The following is a 21571-nucleotide window of genomic DNA, read 5'->3' as shown; positions in this document are numbered from 1 at the left end:
TCCAGTAGAGAGAACTTAAAAATTATTGGACTGTCTGAAAGCCATGACCAAAAAAAGAGCCTAGACATCATCTTTCAAGAAATTATCAAGGAAAACTGCCCTGATATTTTAGAACCAGAGGGCAAAATAGAAATTGAAAGAATCCACCAATCACCTCCTGAAAGAGATACCCAAAGGAAACCTCCTAGGAATGTTGTAGCCAAATTCCAGAATCCCCAGGTCAAGGAGAAGATATTGCAAGCAGCCAGAAGGAAACAATTCAAGTATTGTGGAAACACAATCAGGATAACATAATATTTAGCAGCTTCTACATTAAGGATCCGGAGGGTATGGTGTGTGGTATTCCAGAGGGCAAAAGAGATAGGACTACAACCTAGAATTACCTCCCCAGGAAAACTGAGTATAATCCTTCAGGGTAAAAAATGGTTATTCAATGAAATAGGGGACTTTTAAGCATTCCTGTGGAAAAGACCAGAGCTGAATAGAAAATTTGACCTTCAAATACAAGACTCAAGTGAAACATGGAAGAGATAAACAGGAAAGAGAAATCATAAGAGACTTAATTAAGGTTGAACTGTTTACATTCCTGCAGGGAAAGATGCTATTTGTAACTCATGAGTCCTTTGTCAGTATTAGGGTAGTGGGAGGGAAAAAAATTATATGTATGTATAGATAGATAGAGGGCACAGGGGGAGTTGAAGATGAAGGGGTGATATCTGGAAAATAAAATTAAGGGGTGAGAGAGGATTATACTGGGAGAAGGAGAAAGGGAGAAGTAGAATGAGGTAAAATATGTCACATGAAACAGACAAGAAAAGGCTTTTACAGTGGAGGGGAAATGGGGGAAGGTGAGAGGGAATGAGTGAATCTTACTTTTCATAGGATTTGGCTTAAGGAGGGAATAACATACACAATGGGGTATGGAAATCTATCTTATTCTGCAGGAAGGTGGGGGGGAAGGGGACAAGAGAGCAGGGGGTTGATAGAGGGGAGGGCAGATTGGGTGAGGGGATAATCAAAAGCAAACACTTCTGAAGAGGGACAGGGTCAAAAGAGAGAATAGAATAAATGGGGGGTAGGATAGGATGAAGGGAAATATACTTAGTTTTTTACAACAGGACTACTATGGAAGTGTTTTGCATGACTACACTTCTATAACCTGTATTGAGATGCTTGCCTTTTCAATGAGGGTGGGTGGGGAGGGAAGAAGGGAGAAAATTTATAATCCAAAGTTTTAAAAACACATGTTAAAAATAAAAAAAAATTAAAAAAAATAATTTGGTTAAAAAAATTTTAAAAAAGTCCTCTGAAAGTCTTCCAGAGATGAACTATTTAAAGCCCCTCAGAGATGGTTAATTTGTTTGCTTAGGCAATTTTTAGTTCTTCCCTTCTTGATGCAATCAGAGAGGTGTTGGAGTATACATTTCTACATTTCTAATACATTTCTACAGTGAGATTATAACTTCATTAGCACCTTGTGGTTACATTCAGTATCAGTGAAGGAATAGAACTCCAGATCAATATGGATAGGACAGTGTTAACAGATGATAGAGAAGGCAGAACTACTCAACTCTCATTTTGTTTCTGTTTTCATTGTTAAGGATCCTTAAGCTGGGAAGAACAGAATAAAAATGGTTAATGGGGAGTTGGAGCCCAAGTTAAGTAAGAACAGAGTAAGAGAACATTTATCTGCCTTTGTTGAGTTCAAGTCACTAAGTCCAGAGGAAGTACAAGCCAGGGTACTGAAAGAACTGATTGAATGATATGATTATTGAACCTCTTAATTCCCTCTAAAGGATTTTGTAACATGAGAGAAGTGCCACAGGGCTGGAAAAGGACAAATTTCTTGATTTTCAAAAATTGAATTAGGGTAAAGTCTTCAAAACCAGAGTCCTAATTCCTGGCAAAATTCTATACCAAAGGGGTGGTCTGTGGAAATATAGAAAAGGAAAGTGTGGTCAAAAAACATCAGCTTGACTTGATCAAGAGCAGGTCAGGCCAAACTAACCCTCTTTCATTAGATCTAGGGAATGCTATAGCTTTACTTTGACTGTAGTATAACATTTGAGAGAATCATTTATGCTATCCTTGTGGAAAAGAAGCAAAGGTGGTGGCCAGATTGTAGTACAGTTAGGTGGATTAGCATTGATTGAACAATCTGGTCATTAATGGATAGATGTTTGGTTGGAGAGAGGTTTTTAGTGTGGTTCCCCAGATATCTGCCCATTGCCCTTTGGTGTTCATCATTTTTATGAGTGACTTGAATGAGGGCAAAGATGGAATATTCATCATATTTGCAGAAGACACAAAATAGCAGGATAGGAGACAGTTCAGAGGATAGAATCAGGTTCCAGAAAAGCTCTAAGGCTTGAATCATGGGCCAAGTCAAATAAAATGAAACCTAATGGAGAATAACTGTAAGTCGTAGAATCACAAATGTATGGAAACATAAGCTTTGGATTTGGGTGGTAAGTTTCCTTTAAAAAAAGAAAAGAGAACTCATTTTTTCCATGTAACTAACAATATTAGTGAAAACAGATGTTTGAATGACTTCCAGCAAGTACCCAGAATCCTTTTCCAGATGTTTTCCACTCAAGTACAGGTTTCTGCTAGTGGATAGGTTTGGTAATCTGATTTTTCATTCTTAAATTCTACCTGGTCCCATGAAATATCTCTCCTACAGCTGCCTTAATATGTATGATGTATAAAGATTATATTTACAACCAATATTTATTTTTCTGAGCTTTTCTTTTTCCAAATCAAATGCTTTTTGGGAGAGGTTTTGTCAGATTCACGTGGGGATGATGAGTTATTGTAAAAGCAATGATAAAAGCTTTGTGAAAAATTCCTTCTATAATTACTGGATAATTAATTCGTCTTATCAATTCTCTCACTGTTTTTATAAACTCTTGTGAATGCTTCTATTTTGTTTGCTTTGAGAGCAGCATGGATATGATAATAATGTTAGAATTTCTTCAATAATTGGCATGGGCTATGTTTAAGCTATATACCTTGCTGGATTTGATAGTACCAAATTCTTGACACTAATACTGAGCTCTCCCTAATGTTGTGGCGAATTAGCTCTGAGCTTTGCAGGGGGTCCATGGGGCTTCAGTGGTCAAATGGCTGGGCTGAGGGCTGAGCACCATCTATTGTTAAAATAAAGAGACCTGAGATGCTTACATATAATCAACCTTCATGTCCTGCCAGTAGTACCATTGACTGTTTCCCTTCCTTTTACAATGTGGCTCCTTTTCCCTTTTCAAGATGGCTCATGACCTTTGCTTTAGGGAAGGGAGGGAGAAGGGATATTTATAGAGTGCCTACTATGTGCTAAGTACTTTAAAAATATTGTCTCATTTGATCCTCACAGCAATCCTGTGAGGTAGATGCTGTTATCCTCATTTTACAGTTGAGGAAACTGAGGTAGACAGAGGTTAAGTGACTTGCCCAGAGTCACTCAGGTAGTAAGTGACTGAGGCCAGATTTGAACTTCAGTCTTCCCGACTCTAGACCCAGTGTTTCCTCCACTGTGCCCCCTACCTGCCTCATTTTAGCCAGATTTCACATATATGAAAATATAAAGTGGTCTGATTTGCTTGGTCAGCTTTCACCTTGGCAGAAACCTGTTAGGAGAGGGTGTCAATAGTAGAGAGTGCTCCATAGCGCTTAGCATCTATTGTTCAGTCGTTTTTCAGTCATGCCCGACTCTTCGTGACCCCATTTGGGGTTTTCTTGGCAAAGATACTAGAGTGGTTCGCCATTTCCTTCTCCAGCTCATTTCACAGATAAGGAAACTGAGGCAAATAGGGTTTTGCCCTGTGGTCACACAGCTAGGTCAGATTTGAACTCAGGTCTTCCTGACTCTAGGCCCCTATCCACTGTGCCACCTACTTGCTCATTTAGCATCTAGTCCTCTACAAAATCTCTAAAGGTCTAAGATTTGGCCTGGTTGATTTCTATAATAAACATTGGTTGATGTTTGAGCTAAAACGTAATCTTCAAGGTATGTTTTATAAAATTTCTTGGGGAATGTCTTAGCTTGGAGAAGAGGCAGGTGTAAAATGGCGTCCTTCCTAATTATCCGAGCTCATGGTTATTAGCTTGCTGTGAGAGATGGGCAGAAATAGCATACATATGTCTAGATGTACCTAGACTTCTCTTCCTTCAGAGCCTTTTCTGTTCTGACTTCCCACTGGAGCGCTGGAAAGAAACAGTGAAGACTTTCTAAACAGGGAATAGACATCAGGAGATTGACAAAAAAGGCAATATGCATCTTTCTTCCTCAGACTTGGACAGTTTGACCCAGCTGGTTTCAAGGGTTCAAAGGGAACCCTGCACAGTTTCTGCCTAACAGCTATGGAGTGGTGAATGGGGAAGGAAGAGTACAAATCAAGTTGGGGTGTATGATTAAGGCCAAAGTTAAAACATTTTTCTTTGGCTTCTCTTAGTGCTATACCTAGAGAGAGGTCTTGCTCCTGAAGGCATTTTTCTAAATCAAACATAAATTGTCCCCAGGTCAGGGAGTGCAAGTACAAGCAGAGGTCCAGCTGGGTTAGTATACTCAGGGACTGGGCTTTCTCTTTTGTACTCCCATCTCTTGCTTCCTAAAGTCCTAAATTTGGTCTCTTTTCTATATAGATACAAAAGCTATAGGATCATAGGTTTTTAACCTGGGGTACTTGATTATTTTATTTTTTCCAATTACATATAAAAATATTTTTAACATTCTTTTCTTAATGTAAATAGTGTTTGTATCTTTTCCAATTACATGTAAAGATAGTTTTCAACATTCATTTTTTATAAGATTTTGAGTTCCAAATTTTTCTCCCTCCCTCTTTCTCCTCCCTCCTCCCCAAGACAACAAGCAGTCTGATATTGATTATACATGTGCGATCATTAACATTTGTTTTTAAAAATTTTGAGTTCCAAATTCTCTCTCTCCCTCCTTCCCTGGCCACCTCATTGAAAAGGCAAGCAATTTGATATAGGTTATATGTGTGCAGTCAAGCAAAACATTTCTTTATTAGTCATGTTGTGAAAGAAAACACAGAACCCCCTGAAAAGCCCATGAAGTATGCTTAAATTTGCATTCAGATTCCATTAGTTTTTTCTCTGGAGGTGGATAGCGTTTTTCATCATAAGTCCTTTGTGATTATCTTAAATCATTATATTGCTGAGAATAGCTAAGTCATTCACAGTTGATCATCATACAATATTGCTGCTACTGTGTACAGTGTTCTCCTGCTTCTGCTCACTTCATTTTGGATCAATTTGTGTAAGTCTTTCCAGGTTTTTCTGAAAGCATCCTGTTTATCATTTCTTATAGTGCAATAGTATTCCATCACAGTCATAGACCATTACTTGTTCAGACATTACCCATTTGGTGGACATACATTTCATTTCCAAATCTTTGCCACCACAAAATGAACTGCTATAAATATTTTTCTATACATAAGTTCTTTTCCTCTTAAAAAAATCTCTTTGGGGTACAAACCTAGTATTGGTATTGTTGGGTCAGAGGATACGCAGTTTTATAGCCCTTTGAGCATAGTTCCAAATTGCTCTTCAGAACAGTTGGGTCAGTTCATAACTCCACTAACAGCATAACAATAACCCAATTTTCCACACCCCCTCCAACATTTGTCATTTTTCATTTTTGTCATACTAGCCAATCTGATAGGTGAGATGGTACCTTAGAGTTGTTTTAATTTGCATTTCTTTTATCAGTAGTGATATAGAGTGTTTTTTCATATGACTGTAGATAGCTTTGATGTCTTTATCTGAAAACTGCCTGTTCATATCTTTTGACCTGTTCATATCAATTGGGGAATGACTTGTATTCTTACAAATTTGGCTCAGTTCTCTGTATATTTGAGAAATAAGGCCTTTATCAGAGACGCTTACTGTAAAGATTATTTCCCAGCTTTCTGCTTTCCTTCTAATCTTGGTTGCATTGGTTTTGTTTGTGCGAAACCTTTTTAATTTAATGTAATCAAAATTATTCATTTTGCATTTCATAATGTTTTCTGTCTCTTGTTTGGTCATGAATTCTTCTCTTCTCCATAGATCTGACATGTATACTATTCTTTCCTCTCCTAATTTGCTTATGTCTAAATCATGTATCTATTTTGACTATCTTGGTATATGGTGTGAGATATTGGTCTATGCCTAGTTTGTGCCTTGTTGCTTTCCAGTTTTCCCAGCCTTCTAGTAAACTATAGACAATTTAATTTTTTTGATGATTTTTGGGTTGCTATTCATTTTATTTATATATGCATGCATGTATATATACACACATGTACACATATACATATATGTGCATATGTATTGTATACGTGTGCATATATATTTATGTTTGAGGCTTCTGAGTAGTCTATAAACTTTTGGAGTCTTTTGTTTGTTTGTTAATATTGACTTGGTTTGGAAGATCTTGTATATTTCTTTCTTTCTTTCTTTCTTTTTATTTTTTTAAGGCAGTTGGGGTTAAGTGACTTGCCCAGGGTCACACAGCTAGTAAGTGTCAAGTGTTTGGTCTGAGGCCAGATTTGAACTCAGGTACTCCAGACTTCAGGGCCGGTGCTCTAGCCACTGCGCCACCTAACTGCCCTTCATATTTCTTCTTGTTTATAATTTCTTTATTTCCTTGACTTAACAGATTTTGGAACATAAGGCATAGTTACGTGTTATTGGTGGTCCTTTTACTTAAGCTTATCTTTAGCACTGCAAGGCAGTATTACATATACATATAATACAGTACAGTATTCCATGAAGTGTTGGTTCATGTTCCCTTTGGATGCACAATGAAACCGATTCCACCAACTCTTATTTTCTTTAAAGAGAACCATTGAGCTCATCTTCCAAATTGAACTGCAAACTTATTTAACATTTTCTGGTTTGATTTATAGAGAATATGTCAGTATGAATAGAGTTCATTCTCTCTTGTAATAGATAAGACTCTCACTTGTAGTATCAAAAATTGAATTAATGCTTTTGGAAAGTTTTAAAAACTGAGAAGGGAAAACTGAGTTCCGTTTCCTACCACTTTGCCTCTGTCACTGCTAAAGTCACAGAGAGACTTACGGATCTCTTTGTTTTGTGGGTTGCAATAGTCAAAGAATTTATAGTCTCTAAGAACCCAGATTGACCTGCATACTAGGAGTAGAATTTTCAGAAATTTTGATGAACCTCACCAAAATTTAATGATAGATAGACAGGTGTTGCACTGGATAAAGTGCCATGCCTGGAGTCAGAAAGAGTCATCTTCCAGAGTTCAAATTTAACCTCAGACATTTACTGGCTGTGTGACCCTGGGCTAGTCACTTAATTCTGTTTGCCTTAGTTTCCTCAACTATTAAATGGGGATAACAATAGCACCAATTTCCCAGGGTTAATGAGATAATATTAATAAAGTACTTAGCTAAGTGCCTGGTGCATAGTTCCCTCCCCTCCCATTTATATAATGCTTCAAGGTTTACAAAGTTTTATATGTATTACTTCATATGATTCTTACAACAGCCCTGGGAGGTGGGTGCTGTTATCATCACCCTCATTTTACAGATGAGGAAACTGAGGCTGAGAAAGTTTAGGTGACTTGTGCAGGGTCACACAGTGAGTGAGGTAGGTAGGATGCGAACTCGGGTGTTCCCAACTCCCAGATTCAGTGCTCTGTCTACTATACTGCCCAGCTGCCTAGGTTCCACTTCAAACTGGAAACAAAACTATTTATTTTCTGAAATGATTGAGATAGAGCAAAAACCAAAACAACTGAATATTCTGCAAACTTAGCCAGAACCAAACAGACTCATCATTCTTCTACAGAGCCCTCCCCAAGGACTGACCTTCTCTACCTCCTCTAAGCAGAACCAAACGGAAACTTGTGAGTTCCTCTTGACACAGGGTCTCCATCTGGCTGGCTGCCTGGCTGAGGACAGTGGCAGTTTTTTTTTTTTTTGCTTGTTTGTTTTTGGTGAGGCAGTCGGGGTTAAGTGACTTGCCCAAGATCACACAGCTAGTGAGTGTCAAGTGTCTGAGACCAGATTTGAACTTGGGTCCTCCTGACTCTAAAGCCAGAACTCTATCCACTGTGCCATCTAGCTGCCCCAGACAGTGGCAGTTTGACCTGGAAGCCAAACTTTCTCCACGAACTGGGCTATTCTTTTCCCTTGTTAATAAGATGCTGGCCAGGGGTGTGCTAGAGCCAGCTCCTTCAGGCCCAGGAGAGCCCACTGTTAAATTTTCAGTGTGAGCATTTACACCTAGGAAATAGGCAAACACTAGGGCAGCTGAGTGGGACAGTGGATGCAGCACTGGGCTTGGAATCAGAAAGACTCATCTTCCTGGGTTTAAATTCAGCCTCAGCCATTTACTAGCTGTGTGACCCTGGGCAAGTCACTTAATCCTGTTTGCTTCAGTCTCCTCATCTATCAAATGAGCTGGAGAAGGAAATGGCAAACCATTCCTGTATCTTTGTCAAGAAAACCCCAAATGAGGTCACGAAAAGTCAGATATAACTGAAAAACAACTCAACAACAAAAATCAGGGCTTGCATTTATTGCCTTGTTGATAGACTAGATTTAAAAAAGTGATGGAGAAAATGTTAATAACCTAGAATCGTATCATGATTACATTTTTTTCCCTTTAGAGAGCTAGTAGTTAAACATTCACCAGCATATCCTTGGATCCTAAGAACTCACTGTGTGGGCAAGTCACAGCTTTTGTAGAGGAGTTTCAGTTTGGCCTGGTTTTAAAATTCTTTGATTCTATGGATAAAAACACTCCAGCTTGGATGTTTTTGATGACCCAAAGCTATTTTGCAATACTGAATCTGAACCTCCTGGTGAGTAATCAGGAGAAAAGACCTTGGCGGTCAAAGTCAGTCTAAGTCGAGAATGAATGGTTAGAGAGGAGCCACTGGGCAGATGTTTATGAAACTGCCTGAGTCCAAGTTCCTGGGACTTTTTACTGGGCAACATCTTACTTCTCTTGAGGTCAAGGACTATTTCGTATTTCTCTTTGAATCCCAGCCCTCGGCACAGAATAGACTCTTAGTTCCTATATGGTTTTTTTTTTTTTAGCTAGAGTCAGGTACTTGGTTTGGTGGTCCACAAGGAGGCAGCCTGGAGTAGCCTGGCCCGCTGTGTTCTGCCCTTTGATGGTGGGAGACCTGGTTACTTGAATGAGAACGTGGCAGATATCGAGAAGGAGGATTAGAGGGAAGGAATGTGTTGGGTAATTATTAGCCCTGATTTTTCCTGAAGTCCACGATATGGACAGTGCTTGAGGCCCGATGTATCAGCAACAATGGGCCTGCAGAGCTGAGCCAGGAAGCTGGATATATAGCACAAGTTTTGTGTAATAAAGATTTCCGGTGTGCTTCCTTCTCTGATTAGCCTGTGAAGGATTGTATTAGCAACAGGTGCAGAACCTGTTTTCCAAGCCTCTTGGAAAACATTTTCTGAGAATTTTAACCTTTTTAAAATTTTTTTCTTATTTATCTTATTTTATTAGTTTTTCCCCGTTTCTCATCATTATTATTCTCCAGTGATCACTCCCCTACGTCATACCCCCTCACAAAGCAGCAAAACTAAGCAAAACCTTTGCTTTGCCTGATGTATATGCTTTACTCTGCCTATGGTTTACCACCCCTAACTGAGGTAGCTAGGTGGGGGTGGGGTGGATAGAGTGTTGAACTTGGAATCAGAAAGACCTGAGTTCACCTCAGACCCTTACTAGCTGTGTGACTCTGGGGTGAAGGTCAACCTCAGTTTCCTCATCTCTAAAATGGGAATAGTAATAGCACTTACTGGGGCAGCTAGGTGGCTCAGTGGATAGAGCACTGGCCCTAAAGTCAGGAGGACCCGAGTTCAAATCCGACCTCAGACCAGACACTTGACACTTACTAGCTGTGTGACCCTGGGTAAGTCACTTTACCCAAATTGCTTAACCAAAAAAAAAAATAATAATTGCACCTACCTCTGAGAGTTGTGAGGATCAAGTGAAATAAGATGTAAAGCACTTTGGAAACCTTAAAGTGCTATATAAATGCTAGCTATCATTATTATTATTGTTGTTGTTGTTATTAATCACCTGTCTATCAAGGGTGGGGAGGTATGTTTTACCATAATTTTTCTGGAGTCAAGATTGGACATTATTACTTCTTTTGGTATTTCGTCTCTTTATGTTGTTGTGGTCTTGTGGACGACTCCCTTTATTCTGTCTACTTTGTTCTGGATAATCTCATATAAACCTTCCCAGGGTTCTCTGTATTCTTGTTAATTCATCACATCTTACTACGCAGTAATCAATATTCCATTATATTCATACTCCATAATTTTAATGTCACTCTCCAATTAATTGATGGGTACCTACTTTGTGCATTTTAATTTTTGTGGCATTCTCGGGTCATTGGTTTTAAAAATGTTCCAGTTAGGTTCTCTGGCACTTTGAGGCCTGTGAGAAATCAAATGAACAAATAGTTATTCTGCTCCTATCCTGTGCAAAGTGCTTTGCTAGGTCAGGTTCGTGGTTATTCACATATGTATCTCAGGTAGAGCGTGGATGTAAGTATGCACAGATTAATTTGTACACTGTGTGTGTGTGTGTGTATGTGTGTGTGTGTGTGTATGTATGAATGTTCATGTGAATATCTCCAGCACCAAGTGATCCCCGTCTAATTTATTTTGATCGTCTTTAGTTGTTTTTTTTCAGATGGCATTTCTGGTGAAATGGGCATTCTTGGTATTCTAGATTAATTGAAAAAAAACCCCATGTCTCCCCCTAGTGGAAGGATTGTGGTCACTCACGGATTTTTCTGTCTTTTACTGTTGCAGGTGTTCCAGGATCTGGGGATGGAGGTGCTCTCGGGAGCAGCCAAAGGCTACAACATTTGCCTCTTTGCTTATGGGCAGACAGGCTCGGGAAAGACATACACGATGATAGGGACCCCAGTGAGTGACCTTGGTCTTTGTGCTAATCTTCCTGGGGGAGGTGAATTTTTAATAGGGTTTTAAGGTACATAGGAAGTAAGAATTGATATTTGGGGACAACTCATGATTTAAACATGTGTACACACACACACACACACACACACACACACACACTACCCTGGGCATTTACACTGAGGGAAAAAAGGAAGACTCAATAAAGATAATTTGGGTGTATATTATTGTTTTCCCTCAAAGAATTTCACTTGCTTGAGGGCCAGAATTATCTCACTTATATCTTTGTAGCTCCTGAACCTACAGTAGGCAGTTAATAAATGCTTGCTAACTGGTTGCTGAGAACACTGTGCACGTGTATACACACACATATGTATCTATCTATCTATCTATCTATATATATCTTTTTTTTTTCTGTGAGCGAGGTTTTATTTTAGAATCCAATGAAGAATTCTATATAGGTTCACATTATAAAAAACAAACATTTCAAAAGTGCCTCAAATTGAAAAGCCAATCAGAACTGTCTTAAAATTTCAAATTCCTTTATGTGGCATTCAAGACCTCCTCACAATTTGTGCTGTTCCTCCTTTATAATCTTGTCTCACATGATTTCCCTCCATGTACTTACCACACTGTGGTCTCCAAACACACTGATCTCCAAGCACACTATGTGCTCTCTCTTATCTCTGTCCCTTTGTTTCCATCCTGTTTTTGTCATGTTCTCCCTCCCCACTTCACTTAATGAATTTTTACCCACCCACTAAGATATAACTCAGATGGCCCCTATGTTGTGATGCCTTCCTTGATTTGCTATGTACCACAGTTATATGGGCAAACATACCTCCCCACTCCTGGCGGAGAGGGGAGTGTAGGCAGAGCGAGGCATGCATTATCGACTACTTTTTATTTCCCTTAAGACCTAGCACAGATATTAGTCATGTTTGTGGATTGAATAAAAGACATAATGTCACGACTATATAGTACACAAAATGCCTTCCTTTCAGATTGAATGGCCGGGAGTCTGTATTTGTCACCAGATGACAACTTGTCAGTTGTAATGCTTAGAATGTGCAATAAAAATTTTAGTCAAGTTGGAAAGCATTTATTAATCATCTACAGTATACCAGCTAAGTGCTGGGGATACAAAGAAAATCAGGGGAAAAAAGCCCAGTCCTTGCTGTCAGGAAGTTCACAGTCTAATGGATGAGACAATGTGCACACGAGGCTGCACAAACAGGATTTATTCGGGCTAGATTGGAGATATCACTGAGGGAAGGAACTAGCATTAAGGGAGATTGGGAAAGGTTCCTATAAAAGATGAGATTTTAGCTAGGACTTGGATTTAGGAACCATATAACATGCAGGAGTCTTTTATAACTTTCTTTGATAGTCTATATGTTTGGGTAGCCTGAATTCCTGTTGTGATTTAAGCCTATCACATGATGGTCTAGACCTCTATACAGTTTTGATTTTATGATAAAATCCAGCAATATCCTTGGTGTTAGCCTAGGCAATGCCCAGGGTCAAAGGTTAGAGTGGTCAAAGTTCTAAGCTGTATGTATGAGAGGTCTGTGGAGTTTTTTTTGGGGGGGGGTGTACAGTAGGTAAAGTTTAAGGATTTAGCTCTAGGCCAGCCCTCATTAGTTAAGTAAAACAAATAGGTGGGGCCCTTAAAAATGTCTCTCTGCAAGCATTACAAAATATAAAATAGATAACTTTGATTGTATAAAATTAAATTTTTTTGCACAAACAAAATCAATGCAACCAAAATTATAAGGAAAGCAGAAAACTGGAAAAATTTGCAAAAAGTATCTCTGATAAAGGCCTCATTTCGTAAATATATAGAGAACTGAGTCAATTTTATAAAAATAGAAGTCCTTCTCCAATTGATAAATGGGCAAAGGATACAAACAGGCAGTTTTCAAAGAAATCAAAGCTATCTATAGTGATATGAAAAATTCTCTAAATCACTATTGATCAGAGAAATACAAATTAAAACAACTCTGAGGCGCCACCTCACACCTATCAGAGTGGCTAATATGACAAAAAAGGGAAATGTTGGGTACTGGAGGGGATGTTGGAAAACTGGGACACTAATGCACTGTTAGTAGAGTTGTGAACTGATCCAGCTATTCTGGAGAGCAATTTGAAACTATGCCCAACGGGCTATGAAATTGTGTGTACCTTTTGATCCAGCAATACCACTGCTAGGTCTGTATCCCAAAGACATCCAAAAAAAGAGACACCTATTTGTACAAAAATATTTATAGCAGCTCTTTTTGTGGTGGCTAAGAATTGGAAATCAAAGGGATGTCCACCAATTGGGGAATGTGGCTAAATAAGCTGTGGTATATGATTGTAATGGAATATTATTGTGCTACAAAAAATGACAAGCAGGATGATTTCAGAAAAACCTGGAAAGATTTACATGAATTGATACATATCAAAGTGAACAGAACCAGGAGAACATTGTACACAGTACCAGCAATATTGTTTGATGAAGAACTATGAATGACTTAGCTATTCTCGGCAATACAATGATCCAAGACAGTCCCAAAGGACTAATGATGAAACATACTATCTGCCTCCAGAGAAAGAACTGATATTGATTGAATAGTGACTGAAATATGCTATTTTTCACTTTCTTTCATTTTTTTTCTTTTATTCAAGTCTTCTTGTACAAAATGACTAATATGGAAATGTTTTACATAATTGCACATGTATAACCTATATCTGATTGCTTACTGTCTCAGGGAGGGGGGAGGCGAGGAAGAGAAGGACATATAGAATTTGGAACTCAGAACTTTAAAGATGTTTTAAAAATGGAGAAAAAAAGAATATCCCTCTGTCACAGGTTTTAGGAATATTTTTTTTTGTTGTTGAGTCATGTCCAACTCTTGGTGACCCCATTTGGGATTTTCTTGGCGAAGATACTGAAATGGTTTGCCATTTCCTTCTTTAACTCATTTTACAGATGAGTAAACTGAGGCACACAGGGTTAAGTGAGTTGCTCAGGGTCACACAGCTAGTAAGTATCTGAGGCCATATTTGAACTGAGGTCTTTCTGAGGCCCAATGCTTTATGCACTGCACCACCTAACTGCCCTTTTCTTTTAAGAAAGTGCCTAAAAGGTCAGGAAGGAAAGATAAGGGTCCTGGATAGGAATATACAGTGAAATTACCTTCATTTTCCATCAGAATGGTTTCAATGTGAGGTAGACATTACCTAGGAACATTCTTCATCAGGACCCTCTTTCTAGGACATTGTTCTTACCTTAGCCTGTCTTCATGCTCACTTGGCTCATGAGCGATTTTTTTTCCTTATGTGGAATCATATGATATTTGAGCCGGAAGGGACGTTAGAAATCTCTAGTCCAACCTACCACATTTTAGAGATGAGGAAATTGAGGCCTAGAGGTTATATGACTTACTCAAGGTCATATATGATGTAATCACTGTGTCTGTTTTCTGAAACTATTGAAACAATCAACTAATAAACATTTATCAGGTACCTGCTTTGTGCCAGATACTATGCTAAGCGCTAAGGTTACAAAATACAAAAGCAAGACAAAACCCAGAGAAGGAACTTAAACCCTTCTCTGTAGACTCTCAACTTAGAGTTCTTTCCACTGTGCTTATTTTAAGTGAAAAGAGGGGGAAAAAAGATTCAATAAACCAGGAGGTTAAGGAGGCCCCCACCTGGGATACCAGGAGGCCTGAATCCAAGATGAAAAAAAGATCCTTTCAGTATTGGACCCAACTGGGTAATTTTTCTCCTCTTCCTACTCTAGTAATCCATCATACCAGAAAGTAAAGACAAAATTAAGGGAGGAGCAGAGCAGGATGGGCTGTTTTCTCTGTTGAGGCAGCTCGATGGTGCAGTGGGTAGAGCATCGGACCTGGAATCACCAAGACATGAGTTCAGATCTTGCCTTAGACACTTCCTAGCTGTGTGACACTGGGCACGTCACTTAACCTCTGTCAGCCTCAGTTTCCTCAACTATAAAATGGGGATAATAATAGTACCTACTTCACAGAATTGTGAGAATCAAATAAGATACGTAAAGTACCTAGTAAACCTTAAAGCATTATATAATGCTAGCTATTATCATTATTATTATATAACAGTAGGAATTTGGGATTTCCTCTTAGTCTTTGCTATGTTAAGTACCTGCCCCTCACCTAGAGTCTTATCTTGGGTCTTTGCTGGGGTATATGAAGGGTTGAGGTCTTCTCTACTGTGAATAAGTTGAAAAGAAGGCAATAGCAAGGAGGGAGGCCCCATACCTGTTCTTTCCATACTTAGAGCTATTTCTGGGAGGTTGGGCAGAGTGGAGATCTGTGTGGTCTCAACACAAAGTAATTGTTTTTTTCTCCTTCTTCTCCCCAGGCCTCCTTAGGGCTAACACCACGGATATGTGAGGTATAGAAATCTCTTCTCAATCTGGACCCTTTGTCAAAGTAGGCCTAATTTTATAATCCTTTATGTTGAAATCACAAGGGGAACACTAATCTTCTGGTTTGTACAGGGCCTATTCTCAAAAGAGGATGACTATTCCAACTTGCCTTCATCCTGCAGAATAAGAGTAAGGTAGGAACCGGTCAAATTTTGAGGCCTACAGCCTCCATTTCTGTTCTATCTCAAGATGCAGGGACCCGCAGCAGTCCTCTCTTGTTTCCGGTCTCTCATAAGCTCAAGGCTACATAACACTTATAACTCCTTCCTCATCCCTCTGCAGGTGATATTAGTGAGCAGGTCTCCTGTGGACCAATCCAGCCCGTGTGGTTTATCTTTGTTTTACCCTTCATGTGATCGTGTGTTCACTCTTGATCTTTCTCTTCAGGGCTGGCCCTCCAGATTTGCTCTCTGGGAGGCAGCCAGAAACCTTGTATTACAGTGTGAAAAGGTGAGAGAGAACTGATGAGGAAAGGTGTGAATGTGATTCAGCTTTTGAACTGCTAACGCCATAGCAACAAATATCCCTGGCCAGCATGGCATCCCAATAATAACAGCACATCTCATGGACGCAATGCTTTAAAATTACAGAATGATTTCCTCACAATAGAGCTTTACATGGTAGGTGTATATATGTATGCATATATATACCCATCTAATCCACATTTATACATATTATATACACATGTATGGATAAATAACAATATATGTATATAGTATGTATATAGAAATGTGTATATATAACATATATTACAGAAAAATAGGTTTTTTTGTTCCATAAAACTATTTCTTTAAATTAGTGTCATTTTCTTTAAACCAGTAGGTACCATTCTGATCATAACTTTATGATTCCTGTTGTTCAGTCGTTTCGGTCACGTCCAACTCTCCATGACCCCATTTGGGGTTTTCTTGGCAAAGATGCTGGAGTGACTTGCCATTTCCTTCTCCAGATCGTTTCACAGATGAGGAAACTGAGGCAAACAGGGTTAAATGACTTGCCCAGGGTCACACAGCTAGTAAGTGTTTGAGACCAGTTTGAACTTGGGAAGATGTCTTACTGATTTCAGCCACAGGGCTCTACCCACTGTGGCACCTTATGATTCCTCGTACTTCCCTATTTCTTCATTCCTAACTTCAAAGAGAAAATCTCTCATCTCTTTTCTGTCATTTTCTTGATTAATCGTCAGAACGTCTGGGTTTATGACGGCTGAGACTTACAGCAAAGTAGGGTCATTGATGGAAAACTGGAATGGGATCTCAGAGGTCATCTAGTGCGAACCCCCTCATTTTACGGGTGCCCAGAGTATGAGGGACTTGCTCAAGGTCACAGGATAAGTAAGTGGCAGAACCTAGGATTCGAAACCTAATCCTTTGATTGAAAACCCAGCTATCTTTCCATTGCTCTGCACTAGCCCCCTCTATAGCTGTGACTTACGACTGTTAGCTGTGATTCTCATTCTTTCTCTCTCTCTCTCTCTCTCTCTTTTTCTCCCGTTCCCTTTCCCTCACCCTCTCCTTCTTCCCTCCCTCCCCACCTAAGGAAGATCTTTTAGGGAAGAAGAAGAAGAAGAAAGTTCTTTGTCCTTTCTCACGTTCTTTTCGAAAACCTCTTTCTTTTTTCTCTCTCCAGCCACTGTTACTACCCATGTTCTCTACCACATTTACCATTACTCTGCAAGTCTAGGTTTTTGACTCTTAGCACGAAGGAGATAATACATTCATTTAAAATCTTGCTGTGGATGGCGCAGTGCATAGAGCTCTGTCCTTGGAGTCAGGAGGACCTGAGTTCAAATCTGGCCTCTGATCTTTGAAACTCACTAGCTGTGTGAACCTGGGCAAGTCACTTAACCCCGATTGCCTCACCACAATAAATAAATAAATAAATAAAATAATGAAATAAAATCATATCTGTTAAAAAATGGGGTGGGCAGCTAGGTGGCGCAGTGGATAGAGCACTGGCCCTGAAGTCAGGAGGACCTGAGTTTAAATCCAGCCTCAGACCAAACACTTGACACTTATTAGCTATGTGACCTTGCGCAAGTCACTTAACCCCAATTGGCTTAAAAACAAACAAAAAACCACCTTGCTGTGTAATTTTTTTTTAATATTGTGTTTGGCCATTTTAATTAATAGCAACATTTCTTGTCTGACCCCATGACAGATGTTCTCAAGCAATGGAGAAGTATTGGAGCTGGAATCAGGACACCTGGGTCCTACTTTTAGCTTTGCTACTAATTGAAGGACCTAGGGCAAGACTCTTTGCCCCTCCTAGCCCTGTAAAGCGGGGAGCTAGATTACATGATCCCCAAGGTTGTTTCCAGCTCTTTCTACACTTCTGCCTGTCTTTTGGACTTCATGGGCAGAACATATCATGTGATAGCTATGGCGCACAGTCCTTTTGAGTTTAAATTGCCTCCAGAGTGCTGAATTTCAGTCTCTGTTCTAATAAAAATCCTGTAAAGTAACAACAGCAAATGTCATAAACTCTTTTTAAAATTCTGTTTACATTGCTAGAATCCTTAGGGTTACAAAGCACTTGACTTATATTATCTCCTTTGATGTTTAGAACCACAGAATGATGGAGCTGGAAGAGTTCTTTGTATTATCTAGTCCATAGGTTCTCTGTCTTCTTTTTGGTAGCTGGGCATAAGGGCACGTACTTGGTTAACCCTGCTATTGGAGAGACTGAGGCTGGTGAATCCCTTGAGCTCAGAGTTCTTAACTGCAGTAGACTATAAACTCCTTGAGAGCAAGGACTGTCATTTACCTTGTGCCTGGCATGTAGTTGGTGCTTATTAAATGCTTGTTGACTGCAGTGGGGCTAAAGTTAATCAGGTGTCCTCACTAATTCTAGTGAGCTACTGAGAGCTTTGGGAATGCTTTCGGTGGGTGGGGGCTGCCTAAGGAGAAGTAAACTGGTCCAGACCAGTTGGAAAAGGTCAGAGTTCCCATGAGCTTGGGAAACCTAGTCTCCAAAAGATAAACAAATCACCTTCATTTGTGTCACAAACCTCGCCCCCCCCCCCCCCCCCCAGCAGTCTAGTGAAGCCTATGGACCCCTTCTCAAAATAATGTTTTTTTTTTTTTAAATCACAGTAGAAGGAAATGCTAAATTTCAGTTAAAAGGTTAGTGAAAATAAAGATGTAATTTTTCCCATCCAAATTTGTGGATCCCCTGAAATCTAATTAAGAATCCCTGATTTGGGGCAATCTTTTCATTTTATTGTTGAGAGAACTGAGGGCCTCAAAAGTTAAACAGATGCCCTTTATCACACAGCCAGGACTTAAATCCATGTCTCCTGACTTTGTCTGTTATTTTCACATTTCAGGTTGAACCCATTTTACAGATAAGATTAGGAGCTCATTTCTCCAAAGTCATATAGTCATGTTCAGAGGCAGAATTGGATCTTGATTCAAAGCCTGCTGATCCTTAGCCCATCTCTTTTCCTGCTAGACCAAGAATTAACACTGCCATGTTTTTCCTTTTTTCCTCCAGTTTCCTAGAAATCTACAATGAGAGGGTGCGGGATCTGCTGAAACAGTCAGATCAGAAAAAGCCCTACACCCTGCGGGTCAGGGAACACCCAGAGACAGGCCCTTATGTACAAGGTAAGACTGCTGTTAATGCCCATCTCCAAATCTGTAGCCTGGACCTGGGACAGAAAGATCTGGGAAGGAGAGGGTGGAACCGAAATCCAGAATAAACCCCATAAGCCCTGAGATCTGAGACCAAAATGAAAACTGGACAGTAGCCTGACATTTGACTGCCCATCACTCACTATCAGTTTCAGAAGTTGGGGAGTAGAAGAGGTGTATTTTCAAGGGTATTTGTGTAATGCTTTGCAGACTATCAGCTCTTATTGGGCTAGGTCTGGTTACCCACCAGGGAGGCCTGGGCTTCCTTATTTTCCTCCATCTGGGGAAGAAAGTGAACATCCTTAGGCCCCTAGGGAGAAGCCATTGATGAGTTGGGTACTTGGGGCCTTTCAACACAGATACATACGGGCTTATAGTAGCCAGCCTTTGAGGATAGACTGGAGAAATACCTCTTCAGTTTAATCTATTTGGTGAGCTGAGATGGATGACAGGAGCGTGGTTTAATCACCATAGTGGCCAAATGCTAGACTCTTGGTGAGGTCAGCACTTGCTCATCTGACTAGATCATGGCATTTACTGATCCCATTAAATTGACCATGCACACAAGGTCTGTCCTTAGCTCAGTGATTGAACAACAAAGGTCAGTGGTGGAAGCCTCGGCAATAATGTTTTTCCAGTTTTTCATTCCCATGTGCTAGGTTGAAATAAATGGAAATTTGGGAATGTAACCATTGCTATTCATTGTTTTTTTTTTTCCTGGACATTATTTTGGGTTCCCTATACAAAACTATGTGAGAATACACCCATTCCTTTTTTAAACTCCCCATAAATATCTCTGTCACAGGCTGCTGCTTCTTTTTTGGATAACGCATAGATTGGTTCCAGTATATTATAAGCAGTTCTGCACCCTTTCCTGAGCAAATTTTGGCCCTCTGCAAGAAAAGTATTTTGAAAGTGAAAAGAGCAGTCACCTAATCAAAAAATATTTGTTGTGTGAAAGGCATTTACTCTAGGAACTTTAGGGGATGCAGGGAATGAATGAATAAATGAATGAATAGATGAATGAATGAAAAATCATTTATTAAATATTGTGTGCCAAGCATTGTGCTAAACACTGGGGGTACAAATACAATCAATCAGTCAACCATCAGTACTGTTTATAAGTGCTTACTGTGTGCCACTAACTTGTGCTAAGCTTTAGAGATACAAAGAAAACATCTCTGACCTCAAGGAGCTTATTCCTTAATGGGGGAAACAACATGGTCGGATCAGTACATATAGGATAAATAGAAAAGGAAGGACAGTGCCTGCCCTAAAGATGCTTCCATTCTATTAGAAGAGACAACACACAGGGAAATGGTGGCCAAGAAAGGGCTCTTTCTACAAGAGTTGTGAGTAGGGCCTTAGAAGAGTAGATTGAGTAGATATGAAAAAGAAGGCGCAGTCCCTTCCCTCACAGAGATTACAATCCAGTTAGGGCAGTAAGGAATATTCACATGAAAGGATAAGATAACCATATATGATCATAAATGTCAAATGGGTGGCCCAGACAACAAGTGATCTGTGAAATCAGAAGTGGTGGAACCATCCTGGATTGGGATGGTGGAGGGCTTCTTGAATAAAGCCTTATAGGATGAATGGATTCAGATTGGGGGAAATCATGGCAGGTGGCAGGAGAGGGGGCAGGGAGGAGTCATTCCAGGTCATAGAAATGGTGTAAGCAAAGGAATGTGGAGGTAGGGTGGGATTATGAATTCACTAGGTAATAAGAGGGTTCATTCAGGTGAATATGAACCTGTGAAGAGTATTGAACTAGCATTCTATTACTGTTATTGGTAATACAGGGTTTATTCAGGTGAATATGAACCTGTGAAAAGTATTGAACTAGCATTCTATTACTGTTATTTGTAATGCTGTCCCCTGGTGGCTTTTGTTTTCGTAAACTCTATGTTTGTTTCCAATCTCTAGAGCCGTGTTGTTTCTTATTTGAAATTAATTCATTTTAGTTTAACAAGCACTTACTGAGCACCTATGGGTAACCTTAGGATGCAGAAAAAACAAGAATAAAATAATATTCTTACCCTCAAAAAATTTGTGGTGTAGTTGGGGGAAATGAAAATTTTCACATTTGTTTGAAATAATTTAATGACAAATGCAATGGAATGTAGGATTAGGTACAAGAATTAATAGGATAGATTTTTCTTATTTATTTCATTTGGTCATGTAACAAGTTACTCCAAGTTTTGGTGGGGTGAGATTTCACAAGTTTTATTTTAGGGTTGTTGAGTACATTGTTCTGTTTTCAAGAAAGAGAGAAATGAGGGCAGCTAGGTGGTGTAGTAGATAGAACTTCGGCCTTGGAGTCAAGAGGACCTGAGTTCGAATCTGGTCTCAGACACCTGACACTTAGTAACTATGTGACCCTGGGCAAGTCACTGAACCCTGATTGCTTTCACCAAAACAACAACAACAACAACAAAAAGTTTTTGGAGCAGCTAGGTGGTGCAATGGATAGAGCACTAGCCCTGGAGTCAGGAGAACCTGAGGTCAAATATGGCCTCAAACACCTGACACTTAGT

General features: G+C 39.6%; 1 protein-coding gene across 1 annotated transcript in view; it reads left to right on the top strand.

The window, feature by feature from the left end:
• The window catches only part of STARD9 (StAR related lipid transfer domain containing 9), a 131476-nt gene that overhangs the window by 50752 nt on the left and 59153 nt on the right, over positions 1-21571 (top strand). Inside the window, exons 4-7 of the mRNA XM_027869953.1 lie at positions 10833-10949; positions 15330-15362; positions 15469-15530; positions 18892-19004. Of these exons, the coding sequence (XP_027725754.1) occupies positions 10833-10949; positions 15330-15362; positions 15469-15530; positions 18892-19004 (325 nt within the window). The remainder of the gene's footprint in view (positions 1-10832; positions 10950-15329; positions 15363-15468; positions 15531-18891; positions 19005-21571) is intronic.

This window comes from Vombatus ursinus, unplaced genomic scaffold (genome assembly GCF_900497805.2).
Source record: "Vombatus ursinus unplaced genomic scaffold, bare-nosed wombat genome assembly UNPS02014794.1, whole genome shotgun sequence".
NCBI classification, from domain to species: Eukaryota; Metazoa; Chordata; class Mammalia; order Diprotodontia; family Vombatidae; genus Vombatus; species Vombatus ursinus.
This window is presented reverse-complemented; position numbering and strand designations above follow the sequence as displayed.